Genomic DNA, 27940 nt, shown 5'->3' on the forward strand with positions numbered 1-27940 from the left:
AAGGTACAACCACAACTGCCCACAACTCCAGATCCATGGGATCCGATGGCTCTGGACTCCACAGGCACCTGTACTCACGTGCAAATACTAATACACATAATTTTAAAAATTAAAAAAAAAATTTTTTGACACAGGATGTGGTGTGGTGGTTTAAAGAAAATGGCCCCAAAAGGAGTGGCACTATTAGGAGGTGTGGTCTTGTTGAAGGAAGTGTGTCAATGTAGGGGTAGGCTTTGAGGTTTCCTATGCTTAAGCTATGCCCAGTGAGACAGTTCACTTCCTGTTGCCTATGAATCAAGATACAGAACTCTCAGCTCCTTCTCCATCATCATGTCTGCCTGCACGCTGCCATGATGATAATGGACTAAGCCTCTGAAACGGGAAGCCACCCCAATTAACTGTTTTCCTTTATAAGAGTTGCCATGGTCATAGTGTCTCTTCACAGCAATAGAAACCTTACATAGTAAGACACAGGGTCTTACTATGTAGACCAGGCTGGCCCCACACTCAGAAATCCACCTGCCTCTGCCTCCTGAGTGCTGGAACTAAAGGTGCGTGCCACTAACACCCAGTTAAGATAAATCTATCCATTTTCAAAATGCTGGAGTGTGTGGGGGGGGGGGCTTAGCAATAGAGCACTGGCCTAGCGTGGGCAAAGGCTGTGTGTTAAGTTTCCATCACACACACACACACACACACACACACACACACACGCACACGCACACGCACACACGCACACACACACACATGCACGCACACACACCCACACCCCCCCACACGCACGCGCCCCCCCCCCCCACACACACTAAAAAAATTTTTTTAAATAAGCACTGAGGCCTAGAGAATAAGTGAGTGGTTAAAAGCACTGGCCGCTCCTGCAGAAGACCTGGGTTCAGTTCTCAATACCCACATTAGGCAGCTCACAACCATGTATAACTCCAGATCCAGGGGGTCTGTTGCCCTCTTCTGGCCTTCACAGGCATTGCGCACACATGGTGTATATACATATATGTAGGCAAAACACTCATAAAAATAAATCAAGCTAACCAGGCAGTGGTGGCACACCCTTTTAATCCCAGCTCTTGGGAGGCAGAGGCAGTCGGATCTCTGAGTTTGAGGTCAGCCTGATCTACAGAGTGAGTTCTAGGGTGGCCAGGGCTACACAGAGAAACCCTGTCTCAAAATAAAATAAAATAATCCTTCTCTAAAAAGCACTGGTGCGAGACGTTAGGGATGAGGAGCACCACAGCCATTCCCAACAAAGCCAAGAAGACGGACAGAGCAAAGCCTCCTGCAGGGGCTACAGACCAGTCAGGCCTTTCTGCAGCCCAGGCTGGGTCCGACTCAGCCATCTTCCTGACCAGCAAGGCCTGCAGGGGCCTGGGTGACTGCGCTTCCTCAACCCTGGGGCCACACAGGGTTGACATCGGCCTTATCTGACTTCCTCTCCTGAAAGGAGACTGTGCCTGCTACGAGCAGCCGAGGGGATAGTAGAACACCCTCATCACATGACAGGACCTCTCAACTAGGAAGAGGATTCACATCCCACCTGACCCCCCAACTCCAGCCCCAGTTCTCAGAGCCTCCATCCCACCTCTGGCTTCAACTGTCACTAGAGACACACTGAGCTGCAAGCCCCTGTAAAGCTGTTCCTGGGTCGTCCCCTCTGTGCTGATGGCTCTGCCTATTATCTTCCCACCCACAGACTGAGGAGGCCAAGGACTTTCTAGAGTCTTTGCCTGGAGTCACACAAGGAACTGGACACAAAGTGTGGATTTCAACTCAGGAGTTGGGAACTGGCTTTGCTGTTAAAGCACTTGCTGCTAAAGTATGACAATCAGAGTTCAGATCCCCAAGAACTACAGAAGTGTCAGGGGGGTATGGCAGATCACCTGTAATTCCAGCCTCAGGAGGAGACTAAATCCCCAGCACAAGCTAGCTAGAGACTGAGTGTATTGGTGAACTCTAGGTTGGAATGAGAGATGTTGATGGAGGATAATTCCTGATATCAACCATGAGCCTTCAAATTCATGCATCCATGTGCACATGCATGCATTCATACAGGCATCCACACAAATGAAAACAGTATGCACATGTATAGACACACAAAAAAAGAAAAGAAAAGAAAAGAAAAGAAAAGAAAGAAAGAAAGAAAGAAAGAAAGAAAGAAAGAAAGAAAGAAAGAAAGAAAGAAAGAGAGAGAGAAAAGAGAAAATAAAAGGAATGTAGACTTCAGGTCTCACCAATTCATCCCAGATTCCCTTCCTCCACATCTGAATATAAGATCCTAGCTTTTTCCCTTGGCGGGCCTCACATTCCCCATACAGAGAACGGAAGGATATGGAGGAAATGGAGACACACCGTCACACCCCTGATGCCTCAGGCTCACCCTACGCACCTGTGAGTGGACGGAGGCCACAGAAACATGCAGACTGAGTTGGGGTGCTGCCCGTGGCAAAGCGCTTGGCTAGCATGTGTGAAGTACTGGGTTCTATCCCAGTGCCAAAATTACAATAAGTAGCAGTAATAATTATAAAGATGAATAAAAGACCCACCTAGTTCCATGCCAAGAACCACAACCATGGCAGACACAATTGATGACTGTGCCCTTCCTCTGCATCCTTCTCAACACAAGAGAGAATGTATGGTCTCTGGGTCAACTTCACACACACACACACACACACACACACACACACACACCTTATCTCTATTTTTATATTAAAAAATATACTTATTTCTTGGCTTTTAGAGACTACGTCTCATGTAGCTCAGAGTAAGTTTGAATTCATTACGTAGCTGAGGATGACCCTGAACTTCTGATCCTCCTGCCTCTACCTCCCGAGTAGTAGGATGACAAGCATGGACCACCATGCTCAGTTTACATTGTGCTGGGGGTGAAACCAAAGCTTCATGCACCAATTGAGCCGTATCCCCAGCCCTGTTCCTGCCTATTTAATGAGCACCTCTCCGAGCAGGCAGCTCCGAGGCCGGAAGGAGGTACATCACAGAATCATGGAGGCCACGAGAGGAGAGATCTGGTAGCACAGGTCAAGGGTCAGCCTTACCTGGTCCCCCTGGCGGGCTATGATGGTGCCGGCTTTGGCATGATGTAGCAAGACTCTGCTGTTCAGTAGAGAGGGGTCCTGGGGAGGGAGGGAGGGAGGGAGTTGAGATGGACCCAGCCAGCCTTTCGCCTGCCTCCCTCATACCCTGCTTCCCTCCACGGTCTGCGGTCTGCCCACCTCAATCCGCATCAGCTTGGCTAGCTCTCTCTTTGCAGCCTCAAAGATGCTGCTTGTCTGGCGGCCCTGGTAGGGCCCGAAGGGACAGCCACCTGTGGCCGACTCATCTTCACAGTAGCTGTATTCACAGGCACCCGCTGGCTGCTCCCGGGGCTCCTGAGTCGGGGTCTGTGTAAGGCAGGACATGTGACCCCCTGTGAGCCCCCCAGTTGACCTTTTCATGTGATTCACCAACTGGCCAAGGCCAGAGTTCTGAAAGGGGGGCTGTGGTGAGATGGGAGGAAAGAGGAGGCCTCACCCTAGCAGACGATGTCTGAGGTCCCCCAGAGGCCTCTTCCTGAAGGGACACAGATATCCGGCCACGCTCATAGGCCATGTCAAAGTCGGAACGAGGCCCGCCCTGCAAGCCTATTCATGGAGGAGGAGAGACAATAAAGCCAGTAAGGATAGAGCTGGGGTGGAGCTCAATGATGAAGTATTTGCCTAGAATGTGTAAGGTCCTGGGTTCCAGCCCCAGCTCCAAGTAGGTAAGTAAACAAATAAGTTAGTGACCACCGCTATAACCAATCTTAATTCCAGGCTAATGCTGCAACCATGACAGACATGACCAATTGATGACCACACTTTACTTCTGCAGCTTTCTTAACACAGTTGGGAGGAGGATGATCTCAGAGCACACCCACCAAAAGTAAGAACCGAGGAAATAGGATCTACATGCCCATTTTGTAGGTAAGAAAGCAAATCAGGTCTGAAAAGCGGCATGTCCTGGATTTAAATCTAGACCTTTGGCGGCCCTTTCCGTACCATCCACCCCTTCCTCCCGCCAGGGCTCCAAACCTGAGATGTCTACTGGCATGGAGATGCAGCGGCTCAGCAGAGGCGCCGAGGGGCTTTCTAGAGATGTGGGCTTCACAGGGTCCCCTGGGGAGACAAACGCTCATGAGCCTGCGCTCAGACCCACAGACCTCAAGCTAGGGATAGAGAGTGGGCACCTGGAGCAGGGTCAATCTGCAAAAAATCTGCAAAATCTGCAAAACCAGGCTCGGTGAGTAAGGGCGTCAGGCTTGGTGCCCCGAGTTCTAGCCCTGGTAGAAAGAGAGAGCCAACTCCTGCAAGTTGTCCCTCTGACGGCCACTGCTTGCTATGGCATGTGCACACCCCCTCCATAAATAAATGCATGTAAAAAAAAAAAACACACAGCATCGAGGGACTGGAGAGCACAGACGCCACAGACGGCTGGGGAGAGCAGGAAGGAGTCACCCAGGTACCTGCAGGTCCAGGCAGTGGGGCTCCGGTGGGGTCAGGGGGCCGGCCAGAGGTCTCCTTTGGGGCCTCCTCGGTACCCGAGGTGCTGACGACCCGTTTAGAGCCTCGGACGGGGCTGGTGCGGGTTGGGAGGCCAGGGCTGGGGAACAGGCGTAGGGGCTGGATCTCCTGAGGTGGGGGGGGGGGGTGGAGAGTGATTTACAGCATGACTAAGTGTCCCCCACTCTGTCTCCACGTCCTCCCGTGCTTATGTCCCACTCACGTGGCTGAAGAGCTCATTGGTCAGACCCAGGTAATTGTGAAGCGCCAGGAAGGTGACTCTCTGCAGCCTCACCATGATGATCTGCAGGGGGTGGGGCAGGACCAGGAGAGGGGAGCGGTCAGACAAGTGAGCAGTCAGCACCAGCGGCCTCCACGGAGGTCTGCTGCTCGGGAGTGATAAGCGGCAAGTCCCGCCTATCTGCCACAGCACTGATGCCTGGGGTAGGTGGGGTGGGTACCGGGCGGGGTGCTCTGCCGCCCACGGAGGAGGCAAAAGGCCAGCTGACCTGTACCACTCGGACTAAGCTCTCAGGGTACTTGGTGAAGACGGCCGAGAAGGCTTCCACCGGGAGCCTCAGCACTGTAGAGTCCCGGGCAGCCCTAGCCGACACAGTCCGCTGGGGGTGCTGGTGACCCTGGGGGGTGCGTGGGAAGAAGAGGGAAGATCAAGACCTGGGAGCCCACTCGCTGCCCCTTGCAGCCCCCCCCCCCCCCCCCGTTCAAGTGACCGTGAGCAGCATAAGAGCTCATGAAATGGGGACTCCCACCTTCCTACCCAGCATGGAACTGTCACTCACGGTGATGACGTCAAGGATGCTCAGAAGGCTGTTGACGCTGTCTCCAGGGACGACTTCCTTCACCACACATTCCTTCCCGTCCTGAGACACAGAGGCCGTTGACCAGTGCTAGCCGCCTCCCAGTGGCTGGCACTGGACCTGACCTCTGGTTCACCCCAGTAATAACCGAACTCACCAACCTGTTTCCTGCACATCATTCCTTGTCCCTCCCTCTGTGTGGCCCTCCCCAAATGGTCACTCAGTCCTCGGATACTTTTATAGCACTAGAACTAGAACCCAGAGCCCTGCACATACCAGCCGAGTACTCACCAGCGAGCACTTCACTGGGGGATCCCAGGCAGAGTCTCTACTACTGAGCCACACCTGCTGTCCCTCCATTGAGCTCCACACTAAGCCATCATGAACCTCACTTCTGACCACACACTCCAGGAGAAACGCCCAGTGCCCACCCTCCCACGGTGGCCCTGTGGGGTCCACTCACAGGTCCTGGCAGACAAAGCTCCAGTAGCCCATCTTGAACCACGTAGATGCTGGCATCTGGCTGCCCGGGCCGGAAGACGTAGTCCCCCTGCCCAAGACGCTGGAAAACCATGTGCCGGCAGAGCTCCAGGAAGAGCGGCTTCTCAAAGTGACCCAGCACCCTGTGGGAGGGGCAGTGAGAGAGGGTGGGGGAGGTCCCAGCAGCCCCGGGCCCTGCAGGGACCTCGGGACATCCAGACCCTGACACTTACCGGACATTCTTGAGCATGTAGAGCACCTCAGAGGGCAGGTGGGAATTAGCCAGGTCGCCCTCTGTGAGGTCAGCCTCCAGCACCGAGGGTGGGGGCTCCTTCCGCTGGAGGGTTGGGGTCTCCTTCTGGATCCGCAGGATCCTGATGGGGAGAGGGGTTATCAGTGGTTCTCAACCTTCAAGACAGCTCCTCATGTGGTGACCTCGAACTGTAACAGTATTTTCATTGCTACTTCATAACTGCAATTTTGCTACTGTTGGGAATTGTAATGTAAATATCTGTGCTTTCTGATGGTCTTAGGCGACCCTGTGAAAGAACAGTGTGACCCCAAAGGTGTCACAACCCACAGTTTGAGAACTGCTGCGTTAGAGGATGACAGAAGGCTCAGGAACCCATTTACCCCTTCCCTCTGGTTTATACAGAGCAAATTCCAGGCCACTGCCAGATCAGGCCCTCTACTTACTTTTATGATTAAAGTTTTATTAGCACACTGCCATGTTAATTCATGCATGTATTACTTATTACCTCTTACTTCAAAGGCAGAGTTGAGTACCCAGCACAGAGACTGTATATGCCCCACAAAGCCTAAAATGTTTGCCCTTTTACAGAGTATATATATATATATGATGGAAACTTCAGGAACTTTCTTCTCCAAGTCATAGGGCTCTGGAATGGACCTTTTAGTTTCTCAGGGGTTTATTTTATTCATTCACAACTTCACCCATATATCTAATGTACTTTAATCATACCCTCCATTACCCTTTCTAACCCTCTCCAACCCTCTCTTTTCTGCCAACCCCTTCTTTTTGGGAAGTCCCCTTCCTACTTTTGTGGGGTGTCTTGTTTGTTTTTGTGGCCCACTGAACTTAATTAGGGGTGCCTGCATGAGCATGGGTTAGGGGTTATTTACTTGAACAAAGGCAACTTCCCAGTGGCTACACCATTGAGGACCATGGCTCAGAGCAATCACTGACAGCCCATTCCTCCTCCAGGAGGGGTGGAGCCTCATGAACCCCTCCCCTGGACTCTGCATTCTCAATGACAGACTACTGATGGCAGTCAGGGAGATGGCTCAGTGGAGAACACTTGTTGTACAAACTTGAGGACTTGAGTTTAATCCCCGGCACCCACGTGTCTGAAGGCTCAGTGTAGGTGGCAGTGGTGACAGGCAGGCCTCTAGGGCTCCTTGGCCAGCCATGGGAAATGCCAAAGGCATGAGCTGCAAGTGCAGCAAGATCCCAGTCTCGAGGGAATAAGGGAGAGAGCAACTCAGCAGCAAACCTGATGTTCTCCCCTGTGCACCCACATACACCTATACACTAAATTAATTAGTTAAAAAGAAAAGGCAGAGCCGGGCGGTGGGTGGTACATGCCTTTAATCCCAGCACTTGGGAGGCAGAGCCAGGTGGATCTCTGGGAGTTCCAGGCCAGCCTGGTCTACAGAGCGAGATCCAGGACAGGCACCAAAACTACACAGAGAAACACTGTCTCGAAACACACACAAAAGAAAGGAAGGAAGGAAGGAAGGAAGGAAGGAAGGAAGGAAGGAAGGAAGGAAGGAAGGAAGGAGGCAGAAAAGGGAAAGAGAAGAGAAGGAAAGGGGAAAAAAGGAAAAAGAATGAGAAAAATGAAAGACCCACGAGAGATCCTCCTCTTAGGTCTTAATGAATGAACTTCTGTAGCTTTTCTGATGGAGACAGATTCCTGAGCTAGCCCTCCTCCAGTGTTGAGAGCCTGAGCTAGCCCTCCTCCAGTGTTGGGAATACAGTTACAGCAGTTCTGCTAAGAACTTGGGGGAAACTCCTGTGAGCCACAGTGGCTGTGGGACAAGCCCCTTGACTAGCACGAGAGTCTTGGGATAGACCCTCTCATATGAGCTAAATTCTGTGATATGGAGAAACCCAGATAGACCTCTTTGTTTTGTTGGTAGTTTCAGACAGTGTCTCATCTGGCCCAAGCTGGCTCCAAACTTGGCTAAGTAGCCAATGCTGACCTTGAACTCTTGAGAATAGAGACAGCAGGTGTGCACCACAGCATACCAGGCTTGGACAGAATTCTTCTATGAAGAAGATCTGAAGCTTTCCCTGGCTCACAGTTCTCAGATAATCGTCCTGAACTCACAAAGACATCAGGGTAGTGGCTTAGCCTTATGTGGTTACCGCAGACAATTCATGGTGCAGAAAAACTAGAGATACACTTTTGCGTGTGTGTGTATGTGTGTGTGTGTGTGTGTGTGTGTGTGTGTGTGTGTGTGTGTGTGTGTGAAGACAACCTCAGCTGTTGCTCCTCAGATGCTATCCACCTTATTTGCTTGAGACAGGGTCTCTCAGTGGTGTGGAGCTCACCAAGTAGGCTGTGCTGGCCAGTCAGCGAGACCTAGGGTTCGCTTGTGTCCACTCCCCCAACTGACAACTGAGCTACCATGCCCAGCCCCGCCCCGCTTTTTAATGTGGGTTCTGAGGATCAGACACGGATACTGAAGCTTGCAAGGCAAGTCCTCTACCAACATGAGCCGCCTCTCCAGCCTGATCGTAACAAACCAGAAACAAACAACCCTTCTACCCAATCACAGGACGCTCTGTAATCCCATGGGTTATCACTGAGTTCAAGGATGGCCCTGGTGTTAAATACACCCTTGAGAAAGACCTTCAGGTGGACCTCCTGGTGCAAGAAGATCCCTGAACCATCTCCTCGCTTACAGAGGTCCCTGAAAGAGCCTTCTCAAAGACACCAACAAACACCAGAGATAACCTTCCTATGTTTGTTTTTTCCTCCTTCTTTCCTTCCTTCCTTCCTTCCTTCCTTCCTTCCTTCCTTCCTTCCTTCCTTCCTTCCCTCCCTCCCTCCCTCCCTCCCTCCCTCCTTCCTTCCTTCCTTCTTTCCTTCCATCCCTCATTCCCTCCCTCCCTCCTTCCTTTACTCTTTCAAGCCAGGGTTTCTCTGTCTAACAGCCTAATCTGTCCTGGAACTCACTCTGTAGACCAGGCTGGCCTCCAACTCATACAGCTCTGCCTGCCTCTGCCTCCCAAGTGCTCAAATAAAGGTGTGCGCCACCACCATCCAGCTCCTTCCTATTTCTAATGCGAAGGAATTATTTTCTTAAAAATTTAACCTATATTTGTTTGTTTATTTGTGTCTGTCTAGGTTAGAGGACAGACAGCTTGCAGGAGTCAGTTCTCTCCTTCCCCCACGTGGGTTCTAGGGGGTGGAGCTCATGTCTTCAGACTCAGCAGCAAGTGCCTTTACCCACTGTGCCATCCCACCGGCCCACAGGAAGAAGGCAAGCATGATGGGCACGGGCCTGCCATTCCAGGTACTCAGGAGGCTGAGACAGAAGGATTACACATTCAAGACCTGCCAGGGCTACAGAGAAAATTCAAGGCCAACCTGGATAACTCTGCCACACCTTGTCTCAAAAAAAAAAAAAAAAGTGTAGGGCTTGAGTGTGGCTCACTGGCAGAAATGCTTGCCTAGCATGGCCACGTCTCTGAGTTTGATATTGTGTACAAAGTAAATTAAATAAGCTCAATAAAACAGCAAAGTAGGGCCAGCAAGATGGCTCGTGGGCAAAGGCAATTTCTGTCAAGCCTGCCAACCTGAGCTCGATCCCTGGGATTCAGATGGTGGAAGGAGAAAACCAATCAATCGCCATACACATGCTATGACACACATATGTCACCTCCACATGAAACACATAAACAATACATCAATAAAATTTAAGTCAAGTAGGGGCTAGGGATATATCTCAGTGGCAGAATGCTTGCTGCAAAAATGAATGAATGAATGAATGAATGAATGAATGAATGAATGGGGATGTGGCTCAGTTGTTAGACTGCACAAAACGCCTTGAGCTTAATTCTCTGGACCATATTAAGCCAGGCATGGTGGCACACACCTATAGTCCCATCACAAAGGAGAACCATGAGTCAATGTTAGTCTTGATTATATAGAAAGTTCCAGGCCAGCTTGGACTAAATGAGAACTTTTCTCAAAAAACAAAACAAACCCAAGCAAACAACAACAACAACAACAACAACACACACACACACACACACACACACACACACACACACCTTTAGATAGCTCCCAGGGGAACAACACAGAAACTCAAGAGAGATGCTCTCCTGGATGGATAGAGTGCTGCCCCTGGAGAATCGCCAAACAGCCCCTCTAGCTGGCCATGCAAACATCTGAGATAACTGCAGTAAGTCACTTTGAATAAACTCTCCAACACCTCAGACACCAGGTGTAGATACCTAAATATCTGGCAGATAGGCTTCGGGGCAGGCGAACATTATTGAAACACGCCTCAAGCCACGGGCATGCCCACACCAAGCCCCTGCCAAGTGAGAGCCTTGGGATGTCCCTCTGATGTGGAAAGATTTCCAAGACAGTCCATATTTTTTGTTTTGTTTTGTTTTTTCGAGACAGGGTTTCTCTGTGTAGTTTTGGAGCCTGTCCTGGATCTCGCTCTGTAGACCAGGCTGGCCTCGAACTCACAGAGATCCACCTGCCTCTGCCTCCCGAGTTCTGGGATTAAAGCCGCCCGGCTGCCAGTCCATGTGTTTAAATAACTCTGAGGTACAGGTGTGAGTTGACCCCTGCCCAGCACTCGGTATGATACCCAGTGCCAGCCCCTTACTTTTTGGCAATGTTAAGCATCTTCAGTTTCTTCTTCATTCGGGGCCGGGAAGTGGTGGAGACTGATGTGTCCACCAGGGAAGAAGTGGACTGTGATACCTGGGGGAATAAAGAATGTGAGGTCAGTTGGGGAAAGAGGAAGGGCAGGTCCAAGGGGACCTTAATAAAGGCAGAGGTGCCCACTGATAAGTGTAAATAGGAAAAGGGCCGGGCTTCTGTGGTCAGCCAGGCCAGCAGGAGGTCCTGGAACTCACCTTCCGCATAATCTTCCGGCCATAGAAAAGCACTTTGTCCCGCTTCCGGAACCGATACCGGGGGCCCTCCGGGGCTGGAGTTTCTGGGGATAGGTGGGAGAGAAGGGAGGGGGCTTTGAGCTCGGCGCAGGCTCCAGCAAATCCCCATCCCTGCCGCCTGGGTTCTCCGGGTATTGCAGCTCCCCCTCCATCCCTACTGCCTTCCCCCAGGGGGGCCCTTCAATCCTCACTCTGCACCCGCAGCCTCCGCACCACCAAGAGGATCAGCACAGCGGTGACCAGCACCGCCACTCCGGCCCCGATCATCACGCCCAGCACCTGAGGGACGAACGGCACAGGCTGGGCACCGCATATCCGCCTCGCCAAGCCCTCCTCCAGGGCCTTTCGAATCACCTCGGCCCCGGAGGAGGTCGTATTCAGTTCATGACTCGGTGTGCCCATCTGCAGAATGGGTTAATGCCGGTTCCCTTCCCACCCCCCACAGGGGGGAGCGACGGACTCTCCCCTGAGTCTTGGTGTCCTGCGATGCATGCCGGGAAACGTAGTTTCGCCTGCACATACATCGTTCTCGAAGAGAGAATCGCGCGGCGCACAGCAAGGCCCACTGGGAGTTGTAGTCCGGTGCGCAAATTGCCCAACCCTTACCATTCCGGTTTGCAGTGGGGCCTCCATTGGTTGTTTCGGACTAGGTAGCAGGTCTGATAGCCTACAGTCCTGGAAATCGAGGAGCAGAAGGGACCAGAGCAAGACGTCAATCAAGCCTACCCTGCCCCGACCACAGGCTTTTCCCCCCGCCCCATCTCGTCTCACAAGCCACGCCCCCTAGATACCTTTGGCCTGGGTGACTTCTCCATTCGCCGGGGTTGGGGTGGGAGCTGTTAGAGGGGGTGCTGCTGGACAGAGGGATGGGCAAATTGACCTCCCAGCCCGCATCTAGGGGTGAGACCAGCCCCCAGCTCCTTGTCGGACCCCCTTCACTTACACATAAGACCGACCAGACTCCCCAGCATACTCATCCGCACCTAATGGCCAACGGGTAGCTGTGCTGGCACTCACATCAGCAGCTCCCTGGCAGGTGCCCTTAGGCCATGGTCTCTTCTGAAAGTGGTTCCGTCCTTAGCCTTGGCTCTTCGTAGGATCTGACTAGTCTCGACTAACCAACCCTCAGGCTGACGCTCTCCTACACCGGGGAAAGACTTGATGTTCCGCAAGCCAAGGTGACAACTGGACTCTGGGCTCCTGACCCAAGCTTGCCCCATCGAGGAATCTGGGGGCTGGGTCATGGAGCAACACTGCCCCGAACTCTTGGAAAGGGGGCCCTAAGGGCCTCGGGGTGGGATGAGCTCCCAAAGTGTGACGGGTTTAAGCTTGCAGGTTTAACTGTCAGGAAAGAGGAGAGTTACGGTGCGGAGCATCCCTGGGATTAGTGGAATGATGCCGGAGGTGTAACCAGGGACGCCGGAATTGGGGGAGGGTAGGAGGGGCGGCGCATCGGAAAGTTACTGGGATATTCGGAGGTACACACAACTGCTAACGAAAAGTCTAGGTGTTGGGAGGACACCTGAGCCTCCCGGAAGATACTGAGGGAAGACGGAACGCTACCGGGACTCTTCTGGGACGCTGGGGATCTTTTTGATACCTTAGACTATTAATTGGAATCTAGAGGTACCACAGAGCCCTGAGATGTTACCTGGAAAATTGTTAGACTGACTACTCCCCTTCCGTACTCCAGGACGCACCTGGCTACCGAAGCGGAAACACTGGGGCAAGGAACTCGGGCATGGGGGTGGGGTGGGAGCATCGGAAAGTCTGGACCTACCCGGAATCAGAGGACAAATCGATCCGGGGCAAAGCTGAAGCTCGCTAACGGTCCTCGAAGGGACACCCTTGCTCAGTCGATGGAAACTCGGATCACCCAGGAGCTGCAACCAGTGTCCACCCAGCGTTGGCCAACACCCCTAGTTTCCCGTCCGCTGCCGCAGACGCGGCACCTTTAAATTATTCCACTGCAGGGCCCGCCCCAGCTCCGCCTCCCGCCATGCTTGGAAGGTCGCACTGCGCCAGCCATGCCTGGTGTGGCAGCCTCTTAAAGGAGCTGACAACTCCTGGTGAAAGCGCTGCCCCTCCCGCCACAAATTAGATCATCACGTTTATGTTCCCTTTTATTTCACAGCCAGCCTACATGCCCTCCCTTCCCCAGTGTCCGATTCGACCAGCCCAAGCCCTCACAAGGCCTGTCAGAAGCAGATCTTTAAAAGCAAAGTCTAAAAATAAATAAGCTGGGGTGCCAGGAGTACAGGGGATAAGGTCTAGGGGCAATCATCTTGGAATCAGTTCACCAGCAGCGAATGGTCCTCCGGGGAGTCCCTGGAAGAGAAGAGAAGTGGGAAGAAGGGACATCGGATCTCTCTGCCACACACCCTAGGCTCTAAGAATCCACAACCCAGACGTGGGGCACCAACCTCCCACAGCAGCAGAGCAAGCTGCAAGCCGAGCCACTTCCTCGACGGAACTTGCCAGACGTGGGACTATCCTGGCATTGTTCGATGTAGGCCTGGAGCTCACTCTTCTCTGTGCCAGTACCTCCCGGGTGCTGGGGAGAGATGGTCCCCCAAAACCCAGCATGAAAGTTGGTCCTGACCTCCAAGCTCTTCAGGTGCAGTCAACTGGGTATTCCACTGTTTCTCTGATGTGACTACCTGGGGTCTCACTTCTGGACCTTGTGGCTTGCTTCACCGTAGAAACCTTTCCCATCCCTGGATGTGGCCACAGGTCTCAGGTTTATTGGTTTAGTTAGTGCCCTGTGCCTCAGGCCAGGAGCCTAGACTGGGTATTTGGCAATCTATCTCTGGAGTTGGAACAAGATAACTCACAGCTATGGATGTGAGGCCTGAACTCCTGCATTCAAGGGTGCTGTATGTGTGTGATATCTGAGTGCTCCAGCAAGACTCAAGGTGGCTCTTTGGGGCCTGGGGACAGTAATGTACCTGTGGGATGGCTATAGACCATCCATGTGGGAAAGAGTGCACACATCTGCTACCTACCAGTGACATAGAATGAGGCTCGGTCCCAGGGAATCTTCCCATGACTTCCTGGGGCCACCACTATTTCCAAGCCCTTTCTGGCTACCAAGTCTTTGGATCTTCCTCTCTACAAGCACCCTCTCCCTTGGGCTCCCATCTCCCAATCTAGAATTCTTAGGAGACAAGGGGAATGTTCTAAGCAGCCACCTAGCCACACTGGCTTTTGGATACTTAAGTGTATTTGCTTTGTTTGAGTAGCTGTGTTTAGCTACTGTGTCTTCTGGGGTGCTAGGAAAAAGTAGTTTTTCTGCAGGCTGTGGGAGGCTGAATGAGAGAAGGACAAGAGTTCTCTGTGGGGTGGCAGGGAGATTCACTCAGCAAACCTGTCCTAAGGAGTGTGGGGCGCACTGGGTGTCAAGTGGTCACCATTCACCTAGTGTTAGTGTGGAAATGAGTAGTGCATGGACAGGTATGAAGGGAGCGTGGAAGGCTGCAGAAGAACCTGATGTGGTTGGGTATTAGGAGTATGAGTAGTGCATGGACAGGTATAGAGGGAGCATGGAAGGCTGCAGAAGAACCTGATGTGGTTGGGTATTAGGAGTATGAGTAGTGCATGGACAGGTATAAAGGGAGTGTGGAAGGCTGCAGAAGGACCCTGGTGTAGTTGGGTATTAGGAGTATGAGTAGTGCATGGGCAGGTATGAAGGGAGCGTGGAAGGCTGCAGAAGGACCATGGTGTAGTTGGGTATTAGGAGTATGAGTAGTGCATGGGCAGGTATGAAGGGATCGTGGAAGGCTGCAGAAGGACCATGGTGTAGTTGGGTATTAGGAGTATGAGTAGTGCATGGGCAGGTATGAAGGGAGCGTGGAAGGCTGCAGAAGACCCTGGTGTGGTTGGGTATTAGGAGTATGAGTAGTGCATGGGCAGGTATGAAGGGAGCGTGGAAGGTTGCAGAAGGACCCTGATGTGGTTGGGTATTAGTATGAGTAGTGCATGGACAGGTATAAAGGGAGTGTGGAAGGCTGCAGAAGGACCCAGTGTGGTTGGGTATTAGGGTAGGAAAAGCTTCTCAGCTGGAGAGGTGACTGCACAGCATTCGGGAAGCCCTGGGTGCCATGCCCAGCACCATATACACTCGATGGGTAGTAAGCATCTCCCTAAAGGCCCAGCACTCAGGTGGTGGAAGCAGGACAGAAGTTCAAGGTCATGCTCCAAGGAAAGAGCTTAAGAGGCCTGTGAGACAGCTCAGAGGGTAAATGAAAATGTCTCCACCAAACCTGATGACTCCACATGGTGGAAGGAGAGAACTGACTTCCACAAAGCCGATTTCCAAACACACTCTGCTGTGCACAACCCCCTCCTACCTCCAAATAAGTAAACAGTAAAACAAAGATCATATGGGAGAAGGAGAAGGCCAGTGAGATGCCTCAGCAGGTAGAGACACTGGAGTTCAGGTCTATGACCCATGTGGTGAAGGAAGAGAATCAATTCTGGCAGGTTGTTCTCTGACCTCCACACATGTAACAGGACGTGTGTGTACGTGGGTGTGTGTGCACACACACACATAGGAGAGAGACAGAGATAGAGAAACAGAGAGACAGAGATAGAGAAACACAGAGAGACAGAGAAAGAGTAAATAAAATACACCTTTTTGTCCCCCAGCAGGAGACAGGAACCTGTCCTTTGCCGCCCATCCAGCTGAATGCAGTTGTGATATGTCCTAGGTTTCTCTTTCAGGATGACCCCAACAACTCCAACTAACCCCACACCCAGTTCCAGCCCGCCCTCTCCTTGGACTTCACAAAGCCTCTGAGTCTTCCCTGTACCACCTCCTGTGACCCCAGGACAACTCTGTGAAGCCAGGCAGCCCTGGGAACTCAGGGCTGAAGATGTTCAGGAGAGGGGAGAGGGAAAACAGATTCCCAGGAGGAGGGTAAAGGTGGCCGACCTTGATGGTGTCATAGGCGCCCGTGATGAGTGCGATGAAGAGACTCAGCACCATGTAGATGAAGAGGCTGATGAAGGAGTAGAGGTAGAGCTGGGAGAAGAGCCACACCAGGCTACTGCGACCCTGCTGGGCCTGCATGGCTGCGAACGTCACAAACATGTCGTCCCCGTTGATGAGCGAGAACAGACACTCGGAAACCATGGACAGCGAGCGGAACTGCAGGCAGTGAGGTAGGGAAAGAGGACAGGTGTGGCTGGGGGTGACCAGGCTCCCCAGGGATCGGCGGGCAGAACGACGGGCAGCTGGGGGTCATCGTCAATGCCAAGGTCATGGGGTTAACAGATGTGGCTGAATATGGTGGCACACACCTTTAATCCCAGCACTCTGGAGGCAGAAGCATGCATGTCTGTGAGTTTGAGGCTAGCCTGGCTAGCCTGGTCTATATGGTGAACTCCAGGATAGTCAGGGCTACATCAAATAACTTTTTAGAAATGACAATAAAGGCTGACCTCTGGCTTCCACATACATGTGCACAGTACATGTACACATGCACTCACACGCATGAACACATTTACTTACACAAACGAGAAAACAAAACCTGCAAGTCTGTAGGTGTGGTGCCAGAGGTCAAGGAGGGTCTTTCAGGTCATCAGGTCAACAACTAAGAGACCGGAGGCTGGGAGGGGGGTGGGAGCCTGGGGCCCTTTGGTGGCAGTTCGCAAACACAGCCCCCAGTAGCCCATACCTTCACGTGGTAGGGTCCCAGGACAATCCAGCCACAGAAGCAATAGCCCAGGTAGATGACGGCCACACAGCAACAGAAACGCATGACACTGGGCAGTGCCACCCTCAGCGTGGCGATCAGGATCTGCAGAGGGCCAAGGGGACCACAGTGAAGGCAATGCTCACAACCCAACTCGATCTCAGATGGCAGGGAGGACCTCACCAATGTGGCCTGGAGGGCTGCTGAGAGTTCAGAGAGGGCAGGACCCACCTGGGAGGAGCCTGGGACATACCACAGCTGGACTCAGCTGGATGGGCAAGTAGGGACAGGCTCCTGTGGTCCTGCCCAGGCTCAAGGACGCGTGTGTCTGTGGTAGGTGGGTATAAGAAAGAAATTTGTGGTTTGGTAATGGAGCTCGGTTACAGAGTGCCCAGTATGCGTGGGGCCTTGAGCTTGATCCTTGGCACTACACAGAACTAAACATGATGGCATACAGCTGTCATTCCAGCACTTGGGAGATGGAAAGCAGGAAGATCAGAGTTCAAGGTTATCCCCAGCTATGTAGCAAGGCCAGCCTGGGTTACATGAGACCTTGTCTTAAAAAAAAAAAAAAAAAAAGCCAGGCAGTGGTGGTGCATGCCTTTAATCCCAGTACTCAGGAGGCAAAGGAAAGTGGATCTCTGTGAGTTCCAGGCCAGACTGGTCTACAGAGCAAGTTCCAGGATAGCCAGGGCTACACAGAGAAACCCTGTCTCAAAAACTTTAAAAAAATAAAAAATACGGGCTGGAGAGATGGCTCAGCGGTTAAGAGTACTGACTGCTGTTCCAAAGGTCCTGAGTTCAATACCCAGCAACCACATGGTGGCTCACAACTATCTGTAATGAGATCTGGCGCTCTCTTCTGGCCTGCAGCCATATATGCAGGCAGAACACTGTATATATAATGAATAAATAAATCTAAAAAAAATAAAAATAAAAAAAAATAAAAAATACAGGAAGAAGAAGGAGGCTTGTGGTGGGTACAGATTGGCGGAATCAATGGCTGCTTTGTGTTCTTGGGCTTGTTTGGGAGGCTTGGGGCACATTCCACCCAGGGGTGGCTCAGGGGCAGGAGACTCACGTTGTACTTGTGGAAAAAAGTCAGGTAGCGGATGACACCAACCCAGACGAGCAGCGTGGAGGTACCCAAGAGGATGCTGCAGACATCATAGCTTGCGAGGTTCTGTGGGAAGAGTGAGGGGCGAAGTGGGTGGTGGCACCCGCCGGTGGGATTTGCTGAAGGAGACGGAAGCAGGAGGATCATGATTTCCAGGCCAGCCTGGGGTTACTGGCTGAGCGATTACCCACTACGGAGGGATCAACTCATAGTCATACTCTACCTGGGGGGAAGGTGGCCCCCAAACAGGCAAAGGCCTGGAGACAGAGACGGGGGGGGGGGGGGGGGGGGGGGCGAGAGCAGGGCACTGGCAGGACTCATACCTTTGCCTCGATGCCGATCTTCATGACAGTCCCCGAGATGGTGAGCACATCACTGGTAACCAATAGGATGTACCAGCCATTAACGAACTCCAGCCGTTCCCACAAGCTGATTTCCCGACCCCGCCGCCGCCACATGAATGCAACAAACTCCTGTGGGAGGAGCCCAGGTGAGGGTCTGTCTAGAACCATCAGGCCATCGCCCCCACCGCGGCCCCAGGGCTGGGCAAGGCGGGCACCAGCGCTCGTGACACCAGGGGCTCACGTTCTGCAGCAGGAAGCCACGTAGCAGTGAGCGGGCACACAGCAAGAACGACAGGGAGCAGGTGAGGATGACCACCACATCAAACAGAAGCCGGAAGCTGTTGTCTCCTGTAGGAAGGAGGGCGGGTCCCATGAGAACTCACATGGGGCCGTAAGAGGTTGGCGCTAAGGGTTGGGCCAGGGAAGGAGTCCTGGGGGAGAGGGTGAGGATGAGGGGGGTGAGGGTGTGTGTGTGTGTGTGTGTGTGTGTGTGTGTGTGTGTGTGTGTGTGTGTGTGTGTGTGTGGCTGGTTTATGGCTATCACACTTAGGGGTTCCCTAGCATGCACAGTGTCAAAATCCCTGATGAACACTGGTATGGAGCACACTTTTTTTTGTAGTGTTAAGCCAAACACTCTACCACTAAAATACATCCCTACCCTGTTTTGTTTTGTTGTTTGTCTCAGAGACAGGATCTCATATCCCAGGCTGACCTCAAATTTACTATGTAGTCAAGCCTGGTCTTGAATTCAGCCTCCAGAGTACTGGGATTACAGGAAAACTAATTTTAAAAAATGCAAAGGCTGGTCAGTGGTGGTGCACACCTTTAATTCCAGCACTCGGGGAGGCAGAGCCAGGTAGATCTCTGAGTTCAAGGCCAGCTTGGTCTACAGAGTGAGTTCCAGGAAAGGCGCAAAGCTACACAGAGAAACCCTGTCTTGAAAAACCAAAAAAAAAAAAAAAAAAAAAAAAGCAAAGCACTGAGAACTGAGCATAGGGCCTCATATCTGCTAGGAATTTCTCTGCTACTGAGCTACATGTCCAGCCCATTTTGTTTTGTTTTATTTTGAGATAGGGTCTTGAATAGCACAGGGTAACTTGGAATTTACTGTATAGACAGGACAACCTTGAGCTCCTAATCCTGGTGCTGTGAGTATAGGAAAATATATATATATATATATATTTGCAGTGCTGGGGACTAAACCTAAGGCCTTGAGCATGCTAGGCAACCATTGTACCACTGAGCTACAAGCCAGTTATCTTCCTTTGCTTTAAGATAAGGTCTTTAAATTGCCCAGGCTGCCTTTGAAATCACTCTGTAGCCCAGCAGCCCAGGCAGATTTTGAATTTGTTATCATCTTACATCAACCTCCTAAATAATTGGGATTACAGGCCTGGCTCCTTGTGACTGACTTGACTGGGCTCAGGACATTCCTAGGCAGGTCAAGGTGCCTGATCAACACTGGTCTGGGGTTCACAGGCAAGGCATGGAAGGCAAGGGGCCCTGGATAGAACTATAGGAGGCCCAGGAAATGCCTGGGAGAGTCAGGACTGTTCTCAGGGTGGTGGGGGCATCTGAGGGTAGGAGAGTTTACCATGTCTGGAGACACTCGGGTGTTTACACTCCTGGATGTGGGCCTGGGTCTCCAGGCGGATAGGGATCCGCCCACTGTGTGCTTTATTGTCAAACGTGATCTGAAGGGGTAAGAGCAGAGTAAGCCCGAGCAACCCCAAGCACCAACCCCCGGGTCCCACGACAGATGGTCCAGGTCCTGGTCTCCAGCCCATCACTCTCATACCAGCTTGGGCGAATGTTCCTCGGATGCCCCTTACCCAGGCGGGGGAGGGGGGGGGAGCTTGGGAGTCCCGGGACCACCCGTTTGCTCACCAGGACACTGAAGGTGTAACAGTCTGGGATCTCATTGTTGATGAGGCTCTGCAGGTTAATTGTCTTCAGCTGGAAGTGGATGGTGACGTTGATCAGCCTATTGGGGGAGGCTTGGGTGAGGGGCAGGGGCCCGATGTCAGTGGCTCCTGTCCTGTGCTGACTCTGCAGCTAGCAGAGCAAACAGCTTACTCAGCTGCCCAGTCAGGTCACTGTGTGGCAGCCTCACCCCCCCCACCCCCCCCACCCCCGCCACCCCCGCCAACTCCGTGAAAGTGGCCTCAGATCCAGACGTCCGGACCCTTGTCACTTTCACCCACCCATCCTCAGCTGGACCCTTGAGCCCCTCCAGGAATCGGCCCCAAGAGGAAAGGGCAATACTTGTGGAATTTCAGGGTGAGGTTCTTGTAACTGGTGCTGCTATCCAAGAGATCCAAGTCCTCAATGGGGATGTCGGGGGGTCTGTCAGGAGGATCCACCTGGATACAGTCTGAAGACAGGTAGTCACGGGAAGGGCTCAGGGAGCGGGGAGGCCCAGGCCAGTCTCCCACGGTCCCGCCAGGGCTTCTCCACGGTATCAGCTCCCACTTTATGCTTTATTGCTTTTTTCCAGCACTAGGGATCAAGCCTAGAATTTGTGTGCTAGGCCAGAGTCCACCAGAGCTACACCTCCAGCCCTTCCCTTCACACTTAGCCTTCCTGCTGCCTCCACCCACACCACGGTATGATCTGCCTTATGCTCCACAGAGACCACAGCGTTCCACAGGCCCTCCAAAAGTTCAGAGAGCGGATGATACGCAAGACAATGCCTGGCTCTTCCCGGGGCATGTATTTCACTAAGCATGCTGCATATGTCAAATTATTCATGTTTATACAATCTGATCACACAGACGGACAACTGACAAGGTTAGGATTTTAGATCTTTTTTTCTTTGTCTCTATTTTCCTTTTGTCCACAGCCTCGCCTTTAGCCCCTCACTGGGGGATTCTAGGTGGGCTCTCCATTGCTGAGACATAGCTCTAGCCCCTAGGTCAGGGTTTTAATCCTGGAAACCTAAACTCCCAAAAGTTAGGCCCTGCCCTGGCTACTTACCAGTGACTACCCTTGGGTCAATGTCAAAGGTGTCATTGGCTGGGTCCACGTGGCCACGGTGGTAGTACCTCTGACAGAGAGCCAGCGCCGAGCCATTGGCCCAAGGACCGCCCCCACCACGGACATAGGCATACCGGCCCAGGGACACCTCAGGCAGCATCAGGTACTGTGGGTAGAGGAGAAGAGGGTCAGTCAGGCCCACCTGTTCTGCACAGTCCTCCCGAACCCTCCCACCCGCTCACTGTACCTGGTCCACGGCATAGAAGATGGCCTGGTAGAGCTGTTCCCGCGTGTAGGCAGCAAAGGTGTCATCAGCCCCGTCAGAGTAGCCCAGCAGGAAGAGATGTCGGAAGGCAATGGTGTTCTCTTCCCGGAATGTCACCACCAGCTGGTTGCTGAGCCCGAAGAGAATGAGCTGCCAAGAAGGAGCCGGAGGTTGGCCCTGATAGCGTAACTCAGCAAGGCACAGGTAGAGGCAAAGGAAAAAGAGAATCCAGGAGATGTCCCCTGGGGTCAGACAAGGCCCTGCTGGTACTGCAGGGGGCAGCCTGTAATTTGTTACTCAGTCAAATGCAACCTTGACCCCTGATCTTCCTGCCTCCACCTCCCAAGTGCCGGGATGACAGGTGTGCACCATGCAGTACTGGGGTGAAACCTAGGGCTCCATGCATGCCAGGCAAGCATTCTACCAGGCTAACCACATCCCCAGCTACTGTGAGAACCAAAGGCAACCTGGGGAGGAAAGGGTTAATGTGGCTTACACTTTCACATCTCAGTTCATCATTGAAGAAAGTCAGGACAGGAACTCAAACAGAGCAGGAGCCTAGAGGCAGGCACTGAAGCAGAGGCTATGGAGGGGTGCGGCTTACTGGCTTGCTCCCTGTGGCTTGCTAAGCCTGCTTTCTTACAGAACCCAGGACCACCAGCCCAGGAATGCACCACCCACAATGGGCTGGGCCCTCCCTCAGCTATTATAAACTAAGAAAATGTCCAACAGGCTTGTTTACAATCAGGTCTTATGGAGGCATTTTTTCAATTGCGGTTCCCTCCTGTCCACTGACTCTAGCTTGTGCCAAGTCATATAGAAACCAGCCTATACAACAGCTCCTTGTATTTTTTCTGTTTTGCCTTGAGCAACATGGCCCTCTTCACTTCTCGATCCTTAAATTCCATGCCACGTCCATGAAAACATCCCCACTGCACAGCACCAGGTGGGTACGACTAAACCTCACAGCAGTGGTGAACCGTCAGTGTATGTTTCCTGATTGACAGGTAGTGTGCCAACCCAAGCCTCCAGGAGAGGCACCGTTGGTCTGCTTTTGCTGAGAGGAGATCAGGACAGTGTCAGATTGACTGGGTTCAAATGCCATCTACCCACTGTTCAGCCACGGGGTGACTTCACACAACTCTTAACCTGTGTGAGCCTCAAGGGCATTAGGGTATACAATGTGTGCTTCTGGGAAGCTACAAGGAGCTATTGAGCACCATCTCAGACTCCTTCCTGACTGGTAATACCACTGCCGTTGCCATTGCCATTATGTGGCAGCAGGTGGCCATTTTAGGATGAGAACAGGGCTACGGTGGCTGTGGGGGCACTGGCAGGAGCCCCACCTGGCTGGTCTCACCTGCACAGTGACCACCAAGATCTTGACCACCTGCAGCATCAACTTGCAGGGCTTACGGCCTTTGGCCCGGAACTTGTCACAGGGGCTCATAAAGAAGTACTTGAGGCGACGGCGGAGGTCTTCCTCTTCCGGGGGTGTTGTTGGGACCGGTGAAGTCCCGACGTGGGTCCCATACCCAGGATTGGGGGTCAGCAGTCGCTCCGTCTCTAAAAGAATGGGGAACGATAGCAGAAGATCAGGAATGGCCATTACCCTCTCTGCTTCCTTCCCCGGCAAGTCCCACCAGTCCTACAGGCAAGGAAGAGCGTAGATGAAGAACCAGAGCTCAGCAGGTGAGGTGTTTGCCACCAAGCCTGACAGCCTGAGTTTGAGCCTCTGAACCCACATGGTGGAAGGAGAGAACCCATAAACTCATGCACACATACCCAATAAGTAAATGCGATAAAAAAGTATTTTAAAAAGAAAGGAAAACCAGGGCTGGCATGTAGCTCAGCTGGTAGAGCGCTTGCCGAGAACACACAAAGCTCTGAGTCTGAGCCCAGCATAAGAGAAATTGAGCATGGTGGTGCACATCTGAAATCCCAGCTCTCGGGAGCTGGAAGCAGGAGGACCAGGAGACCAGGCACATCTCTGGCTATACGGTAAGTTCGAGGCCAGCTTGAGCTATGTGAGACCCTGGTGAGAAGGGAAGGGCAAGTGGAGATGACGGAGGTAGGAAGAGGAGAAGGCACAAGCTTATGATCCCAACACTGGAAAGGTGAGGCAGGAGGATTACAAGTTCTAGGCCAGCATGAGCCATACAGTGAGAGAAAGAAAAAGAAGCCTGGCAAGGCACACAACTATAATCCTAGCACTCGGGAGGAAGAGGGAGGAGGATCAGGAGTTCAAGGTCATCATCCTCAGCTACATGACAAGTCTGGGGCCAGCCTAGGATTCGGTCTCAAGGAGAAAGGAGGGGGGTGGGTAGGCAGTAAGATGGCTCAAAGTGTAAAGATGTTTGCTGTCAAGCTTGACGATCTAAATTTAATCTCCTCACTGAGTCTCAACTTCATCTTCCAAATGAAGCAATGATCATCCTCCATAAACTGAGAACTCAAAACAAATCAGAAAGCCTTTATGTCAGAGCCTGGATTGGGGCTAGCCAGAAAAATCCACCAGTCTTCTTGTGGGTTTGGGGGAAGAAAGACCAGCTTGGGCTGAGCTGGCTTCTTGGAGGGCTTGGCAAGGCCTCCATGCTTATCCCAACTCCAACCTCCAAGTAATTAGCACAGAGCAGAGCCCACATTCCAGTGTTCTCAGGACAAATCCCCCAAGAACAAACTTTGAACCCATTAGAAACCAGCCCATCCCAGGCCACAGGTCTGGCTCTAACAATAATAAAGGCTAGCATGATGATTCATGTCTGTCAACCCAGCACTCAGAGGTGGAAGTTCAAGGTTTGCCTGAACTACATATGGAAACACAGGCCAGCTTGGGTTACAGCCTGACCCAGAACTCCATGACAGGGGCTGGCGAGGTGATTCAGTAAGTAGGTAAAGGTGCTTGCTGCCAAGCCTGACAACCTGAGTTCAAACCCTGGAACCGACATGGCGGAAGAAGAGGACCAAGTCCTACACGTTGTCCTCTGCAGCCAACTCACTTCATCACCCTTCAGGGGCTCACACAGCCGAGAGACAAATCCCAGGCTCAGTCTGCCTCCCCCAACTCTTCCAGGAACTGGAAATTAGAACCCTCTACCCCTCAGGCTGAGATGCCGAAACAGCTTTGAGAATCCTGCCAGACGCAGCAGGGAAGAGTCCATTCTTTGGTGCATAGCTAGGTCTCAGGGACACTGGACTCACACCTACAGTGCAAACACTTGAGAGCTGGAGGCAGGAGAGCCGGGAGTTGTGGGCCAGTGTGGAAGAGCCAACCACGAGCACAAGGACAAAGTTCCCAGGTGGTAGCAACTGCTGGAGTCCCAGCCAGTCTTGGCACCTGGAAGCCTAGAATTGTCTCTAACTGCCTAGTCACCTCCACTGGAAGACCTTTCAGGCCTCGGTCTCTCTCTCTCTCTCTCTCTCTCTCTCTCTCTCTCTATATATATATATATATATATATATATATATATATATATATATATATATATATATATATGTGTGTGTGTGTGTGTGTGTATATACACACACACATATACACACACATACATACACACATATGTATATATGCATATATATGTATATATATGGAAAAAAACGAAACAAACAACAACAAACAGATGTAGTCCAGGTGGCTTCAGACTCATTAGAATTGAAGATGGCCTTAAACTCCTGATTCTCCTGCCTACACCTCCCAGATGCTGGGATTAAGGCATGGCTCTGCTCCCAGCTTTCACCCTCTACCTGACAAAGTAGATTTCCCCCCGTTAATACAGGGTGTCACTGGCTGCCTTTAACTCACGGAGATCTACCTGCCTTTGCCTCTTGGACCTGCGTGCTAGGATTACAGGCATACACAACCAGGCCTGGTGAAAACAGATCATTTTATTTGTGGTGCTTGGGATGGAACTGCTTGTACATGGTATACCAGCATTCTATCTGTGAACCACTCTTTCGGCTCTCAAGCTGCCAGGAGGAGGCTGGCCCACGTCACTACTTGTGGTTCCTCAGGTCCAAACCTGGCTCCTCCCTGTTTAGTCTAGGTGAGCTTGTTTACAACCTAGTCAGGAGGAAAGCCAGAGGCAGGCTGTCACTCCCTAGCTAAGATCACAGCCAACCCATGCCAGGCACGACTAGCCAGGACTTCCACAGGAGTATCTGTAGCCAGCACACAGTGGGGATCAAAGTGAGATTTCACTCCAGATTTCCCCATGACAGGTCTGGGATCACAACTGGGGGCACACAATCTCAGTTTAGGGAGACAAGAATGCAGGGGAGGGAGCTGTAACTGAATTAGTCCCCCAGATTCATGGAGGCCATCCCTCTAGCTTCCTGCCTGCACTTAGGGAAGCCGAGCATTTGGACACTGGCTGACAGAAGCAAAACCCTGGAACTCCTGTCCAAGTTACTGAGTTCCAGCAAACTGAGCAATTGGAACTTTGGCTATAGCTGAGGACATAGCTCAGTGGTGGCGTGCCTGCCTAGGAAACATGGCCCTAGGTTCAGGCCAGAAGGAGGGAGAGGAGGAGGAGGAGGACTCATTTAGACCTGTAATCCCAGTGCTCAGAGGCTGAGGAGAGAGGACCACACATTCAAGTCTGGTGTGAAGGTGCACACCTGTAATTACAGCATTCTGGAGGTAAGGGTGGCAGATCTGAGTTCCAGGACTGCCAGGGCTACACACAAAGATCATCTCAAGACAAACAAAAATAAAACAGGTTCAAATCTGGCCTACAGAATCAGACACTGATCCCAAACAAAACAAAACCATCACTAACAAAACCCTTGGGTTTCAAATACTGTCCTAAAGGGAGAAGCTGGCTGCCTGCCTGAATTAACAAACTCTGAGCAGAGACTAGGTTGGGGAAGGCAACACTCCCATAGGTCACATACGACTTGGAAAGAAATGCTCCATAATAGCAATAATAAAGCCATCCACGGTGACACATGTTATAATCCCAGCACAGGCGAGGTGGAGGCTGGGGTTATCAGGAGTCCTGCCCTCTGAAGCTGGAGAGGCTTATGCCCACCCACACAGTCCAAGTTCTCGGGACTATCTGCCTCTCTTTCACAAGGCAACTAAGTTCGTACTGGCCTTCGGGATGAACAAAAAAGCTCTCTTCCAGAGGTCTGAAAGGCTGGTACCCACCCACTGGTTCTAGGAACCAACTGCCCATTTCTCTTCCATAGGGCAGCTAAGAAGTCTGCACCAGACTTTAGGGGGAAAACAGAGCGCAGTGACAGAGGTTGGAAAGAGGGTGTCCCCCCATCACCCAGTTCGGGGAGCCTATGGAAACTCACTGCTTGAGACCAAGCGATGCTGGTACCCATCTACGACCCGGGTTCTGGGTATTATGCAAGCTCTCCACCTGAGGTTAGAGATGTCGGTACCCACCCACCACCCAGGTTCCCATGGGGACTCCAGGGAACTTCAGAACTGGAAGCTGGGAGCTCATTGCCCAGGTTCTATGCGCCTTCTGCCCTTCTCTCCCCCACGGAGCAGCTGAGAAGCCGGCACTGGGCTGGAGGAATGGGAAGCTGGGCGCTCGCCGCCCAAGGTCGGGGATGTCGATGCGCACCCGCTGCCCAGGTTCTAGGAGGCATCTGTCAAATCTCTCCCCCATAGGAACTCAGAGAAGTCCTCACTGAACTTCAGAACGTCGAAGCTGGATGCTCGCCGCCCAAGGTCAGATATGTCGCTACCCACCCCGACACCCAGATTCTGTGGAAGCTCTCCGCCTGAGGTCAGAGATGCTGGTGCCCACCCGCAGCCCAGGTTCCAGAAGCCGAATGCCCATTTCTCCCGTACTGGGCTTGAGCAGCGGAGCCAGGCTGGGCGCTCGCCGTCTGAGGTCGAGGAGCCGGGCGCGCCCTCCCGCCGCCCGCGCTCACCTGAGCCGCGCCGGCCCGCCGCGGTGGCCATGGCCGCACGGTGAGCGCGGGGTGCGGGCGGGTCCGAGCGCGCGCCACTGTCACTGACTGCGGCCTCGCTCCCTCCCGGCGCGGCTTCAAACCCTTCGCATCAGCTGACATGCGCCGCGGTCACGTGAGCAAGGCGCCTGAGCTGACCACGTGACGAGTTCTGACCCAGCCTACGAAGCCGGAGCCCGGCGTCCCCACCCATCCCCGCAGTGCGCATGCGCCCCCTAGCCTGCGCCTCACGGGTTAAGAGCAGTCAATCTCGCGGTCCTAGCACCGACCAGCAAGGCTAACAAAAAAGGGTCTGTGCAACATGCTGGTTCCGATCTGGTTCCTCGTGACTTCTGTGTCTACAGCTTGACCTGTTACCCTCCGTGGTGTCCGGTGCTGACCCTACGTCCTAAGCCGAAAGTATCCTCCCCTTTACTCCCAGAAACCTTTTCTGTCTCCCATCCAGGCTACCAGCAAACTGGATGTCCTAAGCCAAATAGAACCCTCTTCTACCAGCCCAAAGACGTCGGCCTGTCTGCGCTACTGCAACAGCCTCAGTCCTGCCTTTTACAGCCAGCCTCCGCCTACGAGCAGCCTGAAGAACCTCCAAAGAATTTTTATCT

At 52.5% G+C, this 27940-nt stretch overlaps 2 protein-coding genes across 24 annotated transcripts in view; both read right to left on the bottom strand.

Annotated features, from left to right (window-relative positions):
- Pnpla6 (patatin like domain 6, lysophospholipase) overlaps positions 1–13053 on the bottom strand; it is a 30351-nt gene extending 17298 nt beyond the window's left edge. The window contains exons 1-17 of one of the 20 annotated variants that reach the window (XM_006970196.4): positions 12793–13053; positions 11996–12153; positions 11804–11863; positions 11619–11687; positions 11204–11291; positions 10974–11056; positions 10721–10818; positions 6079–6219; positions 5829–5988; positions 5348–5428; positions 5057–5185; positions 4771–4851; positions 4511–4676; positions 4080–4163; positions 3541–3650; positions 3243–3410; positions 3066–3143 (exon numbers count right to left, since the gene is read on the bottom strand). In XM_006970196.4, the coding sequence (XP_006970258.2) occupies positions 3066–3143; positions 3243–3410; positions 3541–3650; positions 4080–4163; positions 4511–4676; positions 4771–4851; positions 5057–5185; positions 5348–5428; positions 5829–5988; positions 6079–6219; positions 10721–10818; positions 10974–11056; positions 11204–11291; positions 11619–11687; positions 11804–11827 (1560 nt within the window). In that variant the 5' untranslated portion in view covers positions 11828–11863; positions 11996–12153; positions 12793–13053. Of the gene's footprint in view, positions 1–3065; positions 3144–3242; positions 3411–3540; positions 3651–4079; positions 4164–4510; positions 4677–4770; positions 4852–5056; positions 5186–5347; positions 5429–5828; positions 5989–6078; positions 6220–10720; positions 10819–10973; positions 11057–11203; positions 11553–11618; positions 11688–11803; positions 11867–11955; positions 12154–12663; positions 12741–12792 lie in introns of those variants that run through there. The other 19 variants (XM_015985683.3, XM_015985720.3, XM_042268188.2 and 16 more) reach the window with 19 other exon arrangements.
- A 64-nt stretch (positions 13054–13117) lies between these two features.
- Mcoln1 (mucolipin TRP cation channel 1) lies at positions 13118–27540 on the bottom strand. Of its 4 annotated transcripts, none has more exons than XM_076560401.1 (15): positions 27300–27458; positions 22771–22976; positions 21393–21560; positions 21146–21311; positions 20435–20543; positions 20057–20153; positions 19764–19863; positions 18411–18517; positions 18149–18298; positions 17790–17891; positions 16962–17036; positions 16691–16813; positions 15946–16161; positions 13436–13566; positions 13118–13340 (listed from the first exon to the last, which is right to left on the bottom strand). In XM_076560401.1, the coding sequence occupies exons 1-15, from the start codon at positions 27328–27330 to the stop codon at positions 13304–13306; spliced, it is 1818 nt and encodes a 605-aa protein (XP_076416516.1). In that variant the 5' UTR covers positions 27331–27458; the 3' UTR covers positions 13118–13303. The 4 variants fall into 4 exon arrangements, with proteins under 4 accessions (XP_076416516.1, XP_042123948.2, XP_076416517.1 ...); XM_042268014.2 differs by having other exon boundaries at positions 27217–27333; XM_076560402.1 differs by lacking the exon at positions 16962–17036 and having other exon boundaries at positions 27300–27540.
- Positions 27541–27940: the final 400 nt, after the last annotated feature.

This window comes from Peromyscus maniculatus, chromosome 23 (assembly GCF_049852395.1).
Source record: "Peromyscus maniculatus bairdii isolate BWxNUB_F1_BW_parent chromosome 23, HU_Pman_BW_mat_3.1, whole genome shotgun sequence".
Taxonomy (NCBI): domain Eukaryota; kingdom Metazoa; phylum Chordata; class Mammalia; order Rodentia; family Cricetidae; genus Peromyscus; species Peromyscus maniculatus.

What these genes read in the sequence shown, in the direction of transcription:
- Mcoln1 (XM_076560401.1), bottom strand. Translation starts at nt 27,330, where the DNA reads ATGGCCACCGCGGCGGGCCGGCGCGGCTCAG. An exon ending in GTGGCTTCCTGCTGCAGAAC is followed by an intron (nt 18,299 to 18,410) that starts GTGAGCCCCTGG and finishes CTCCTCCCACAG; the next exon opens with GAGTTTGTTGCATTCATGTG. An exon ending in TCCAGCTGAGTCCAGCTGTG is followed by an intron (nt 16,814 to 16,961) that starts GTATGTCCCAGG and finishes GGCCCTCTGCAG; the next exon opens with ATCCTGATCGCCACGCTGAG.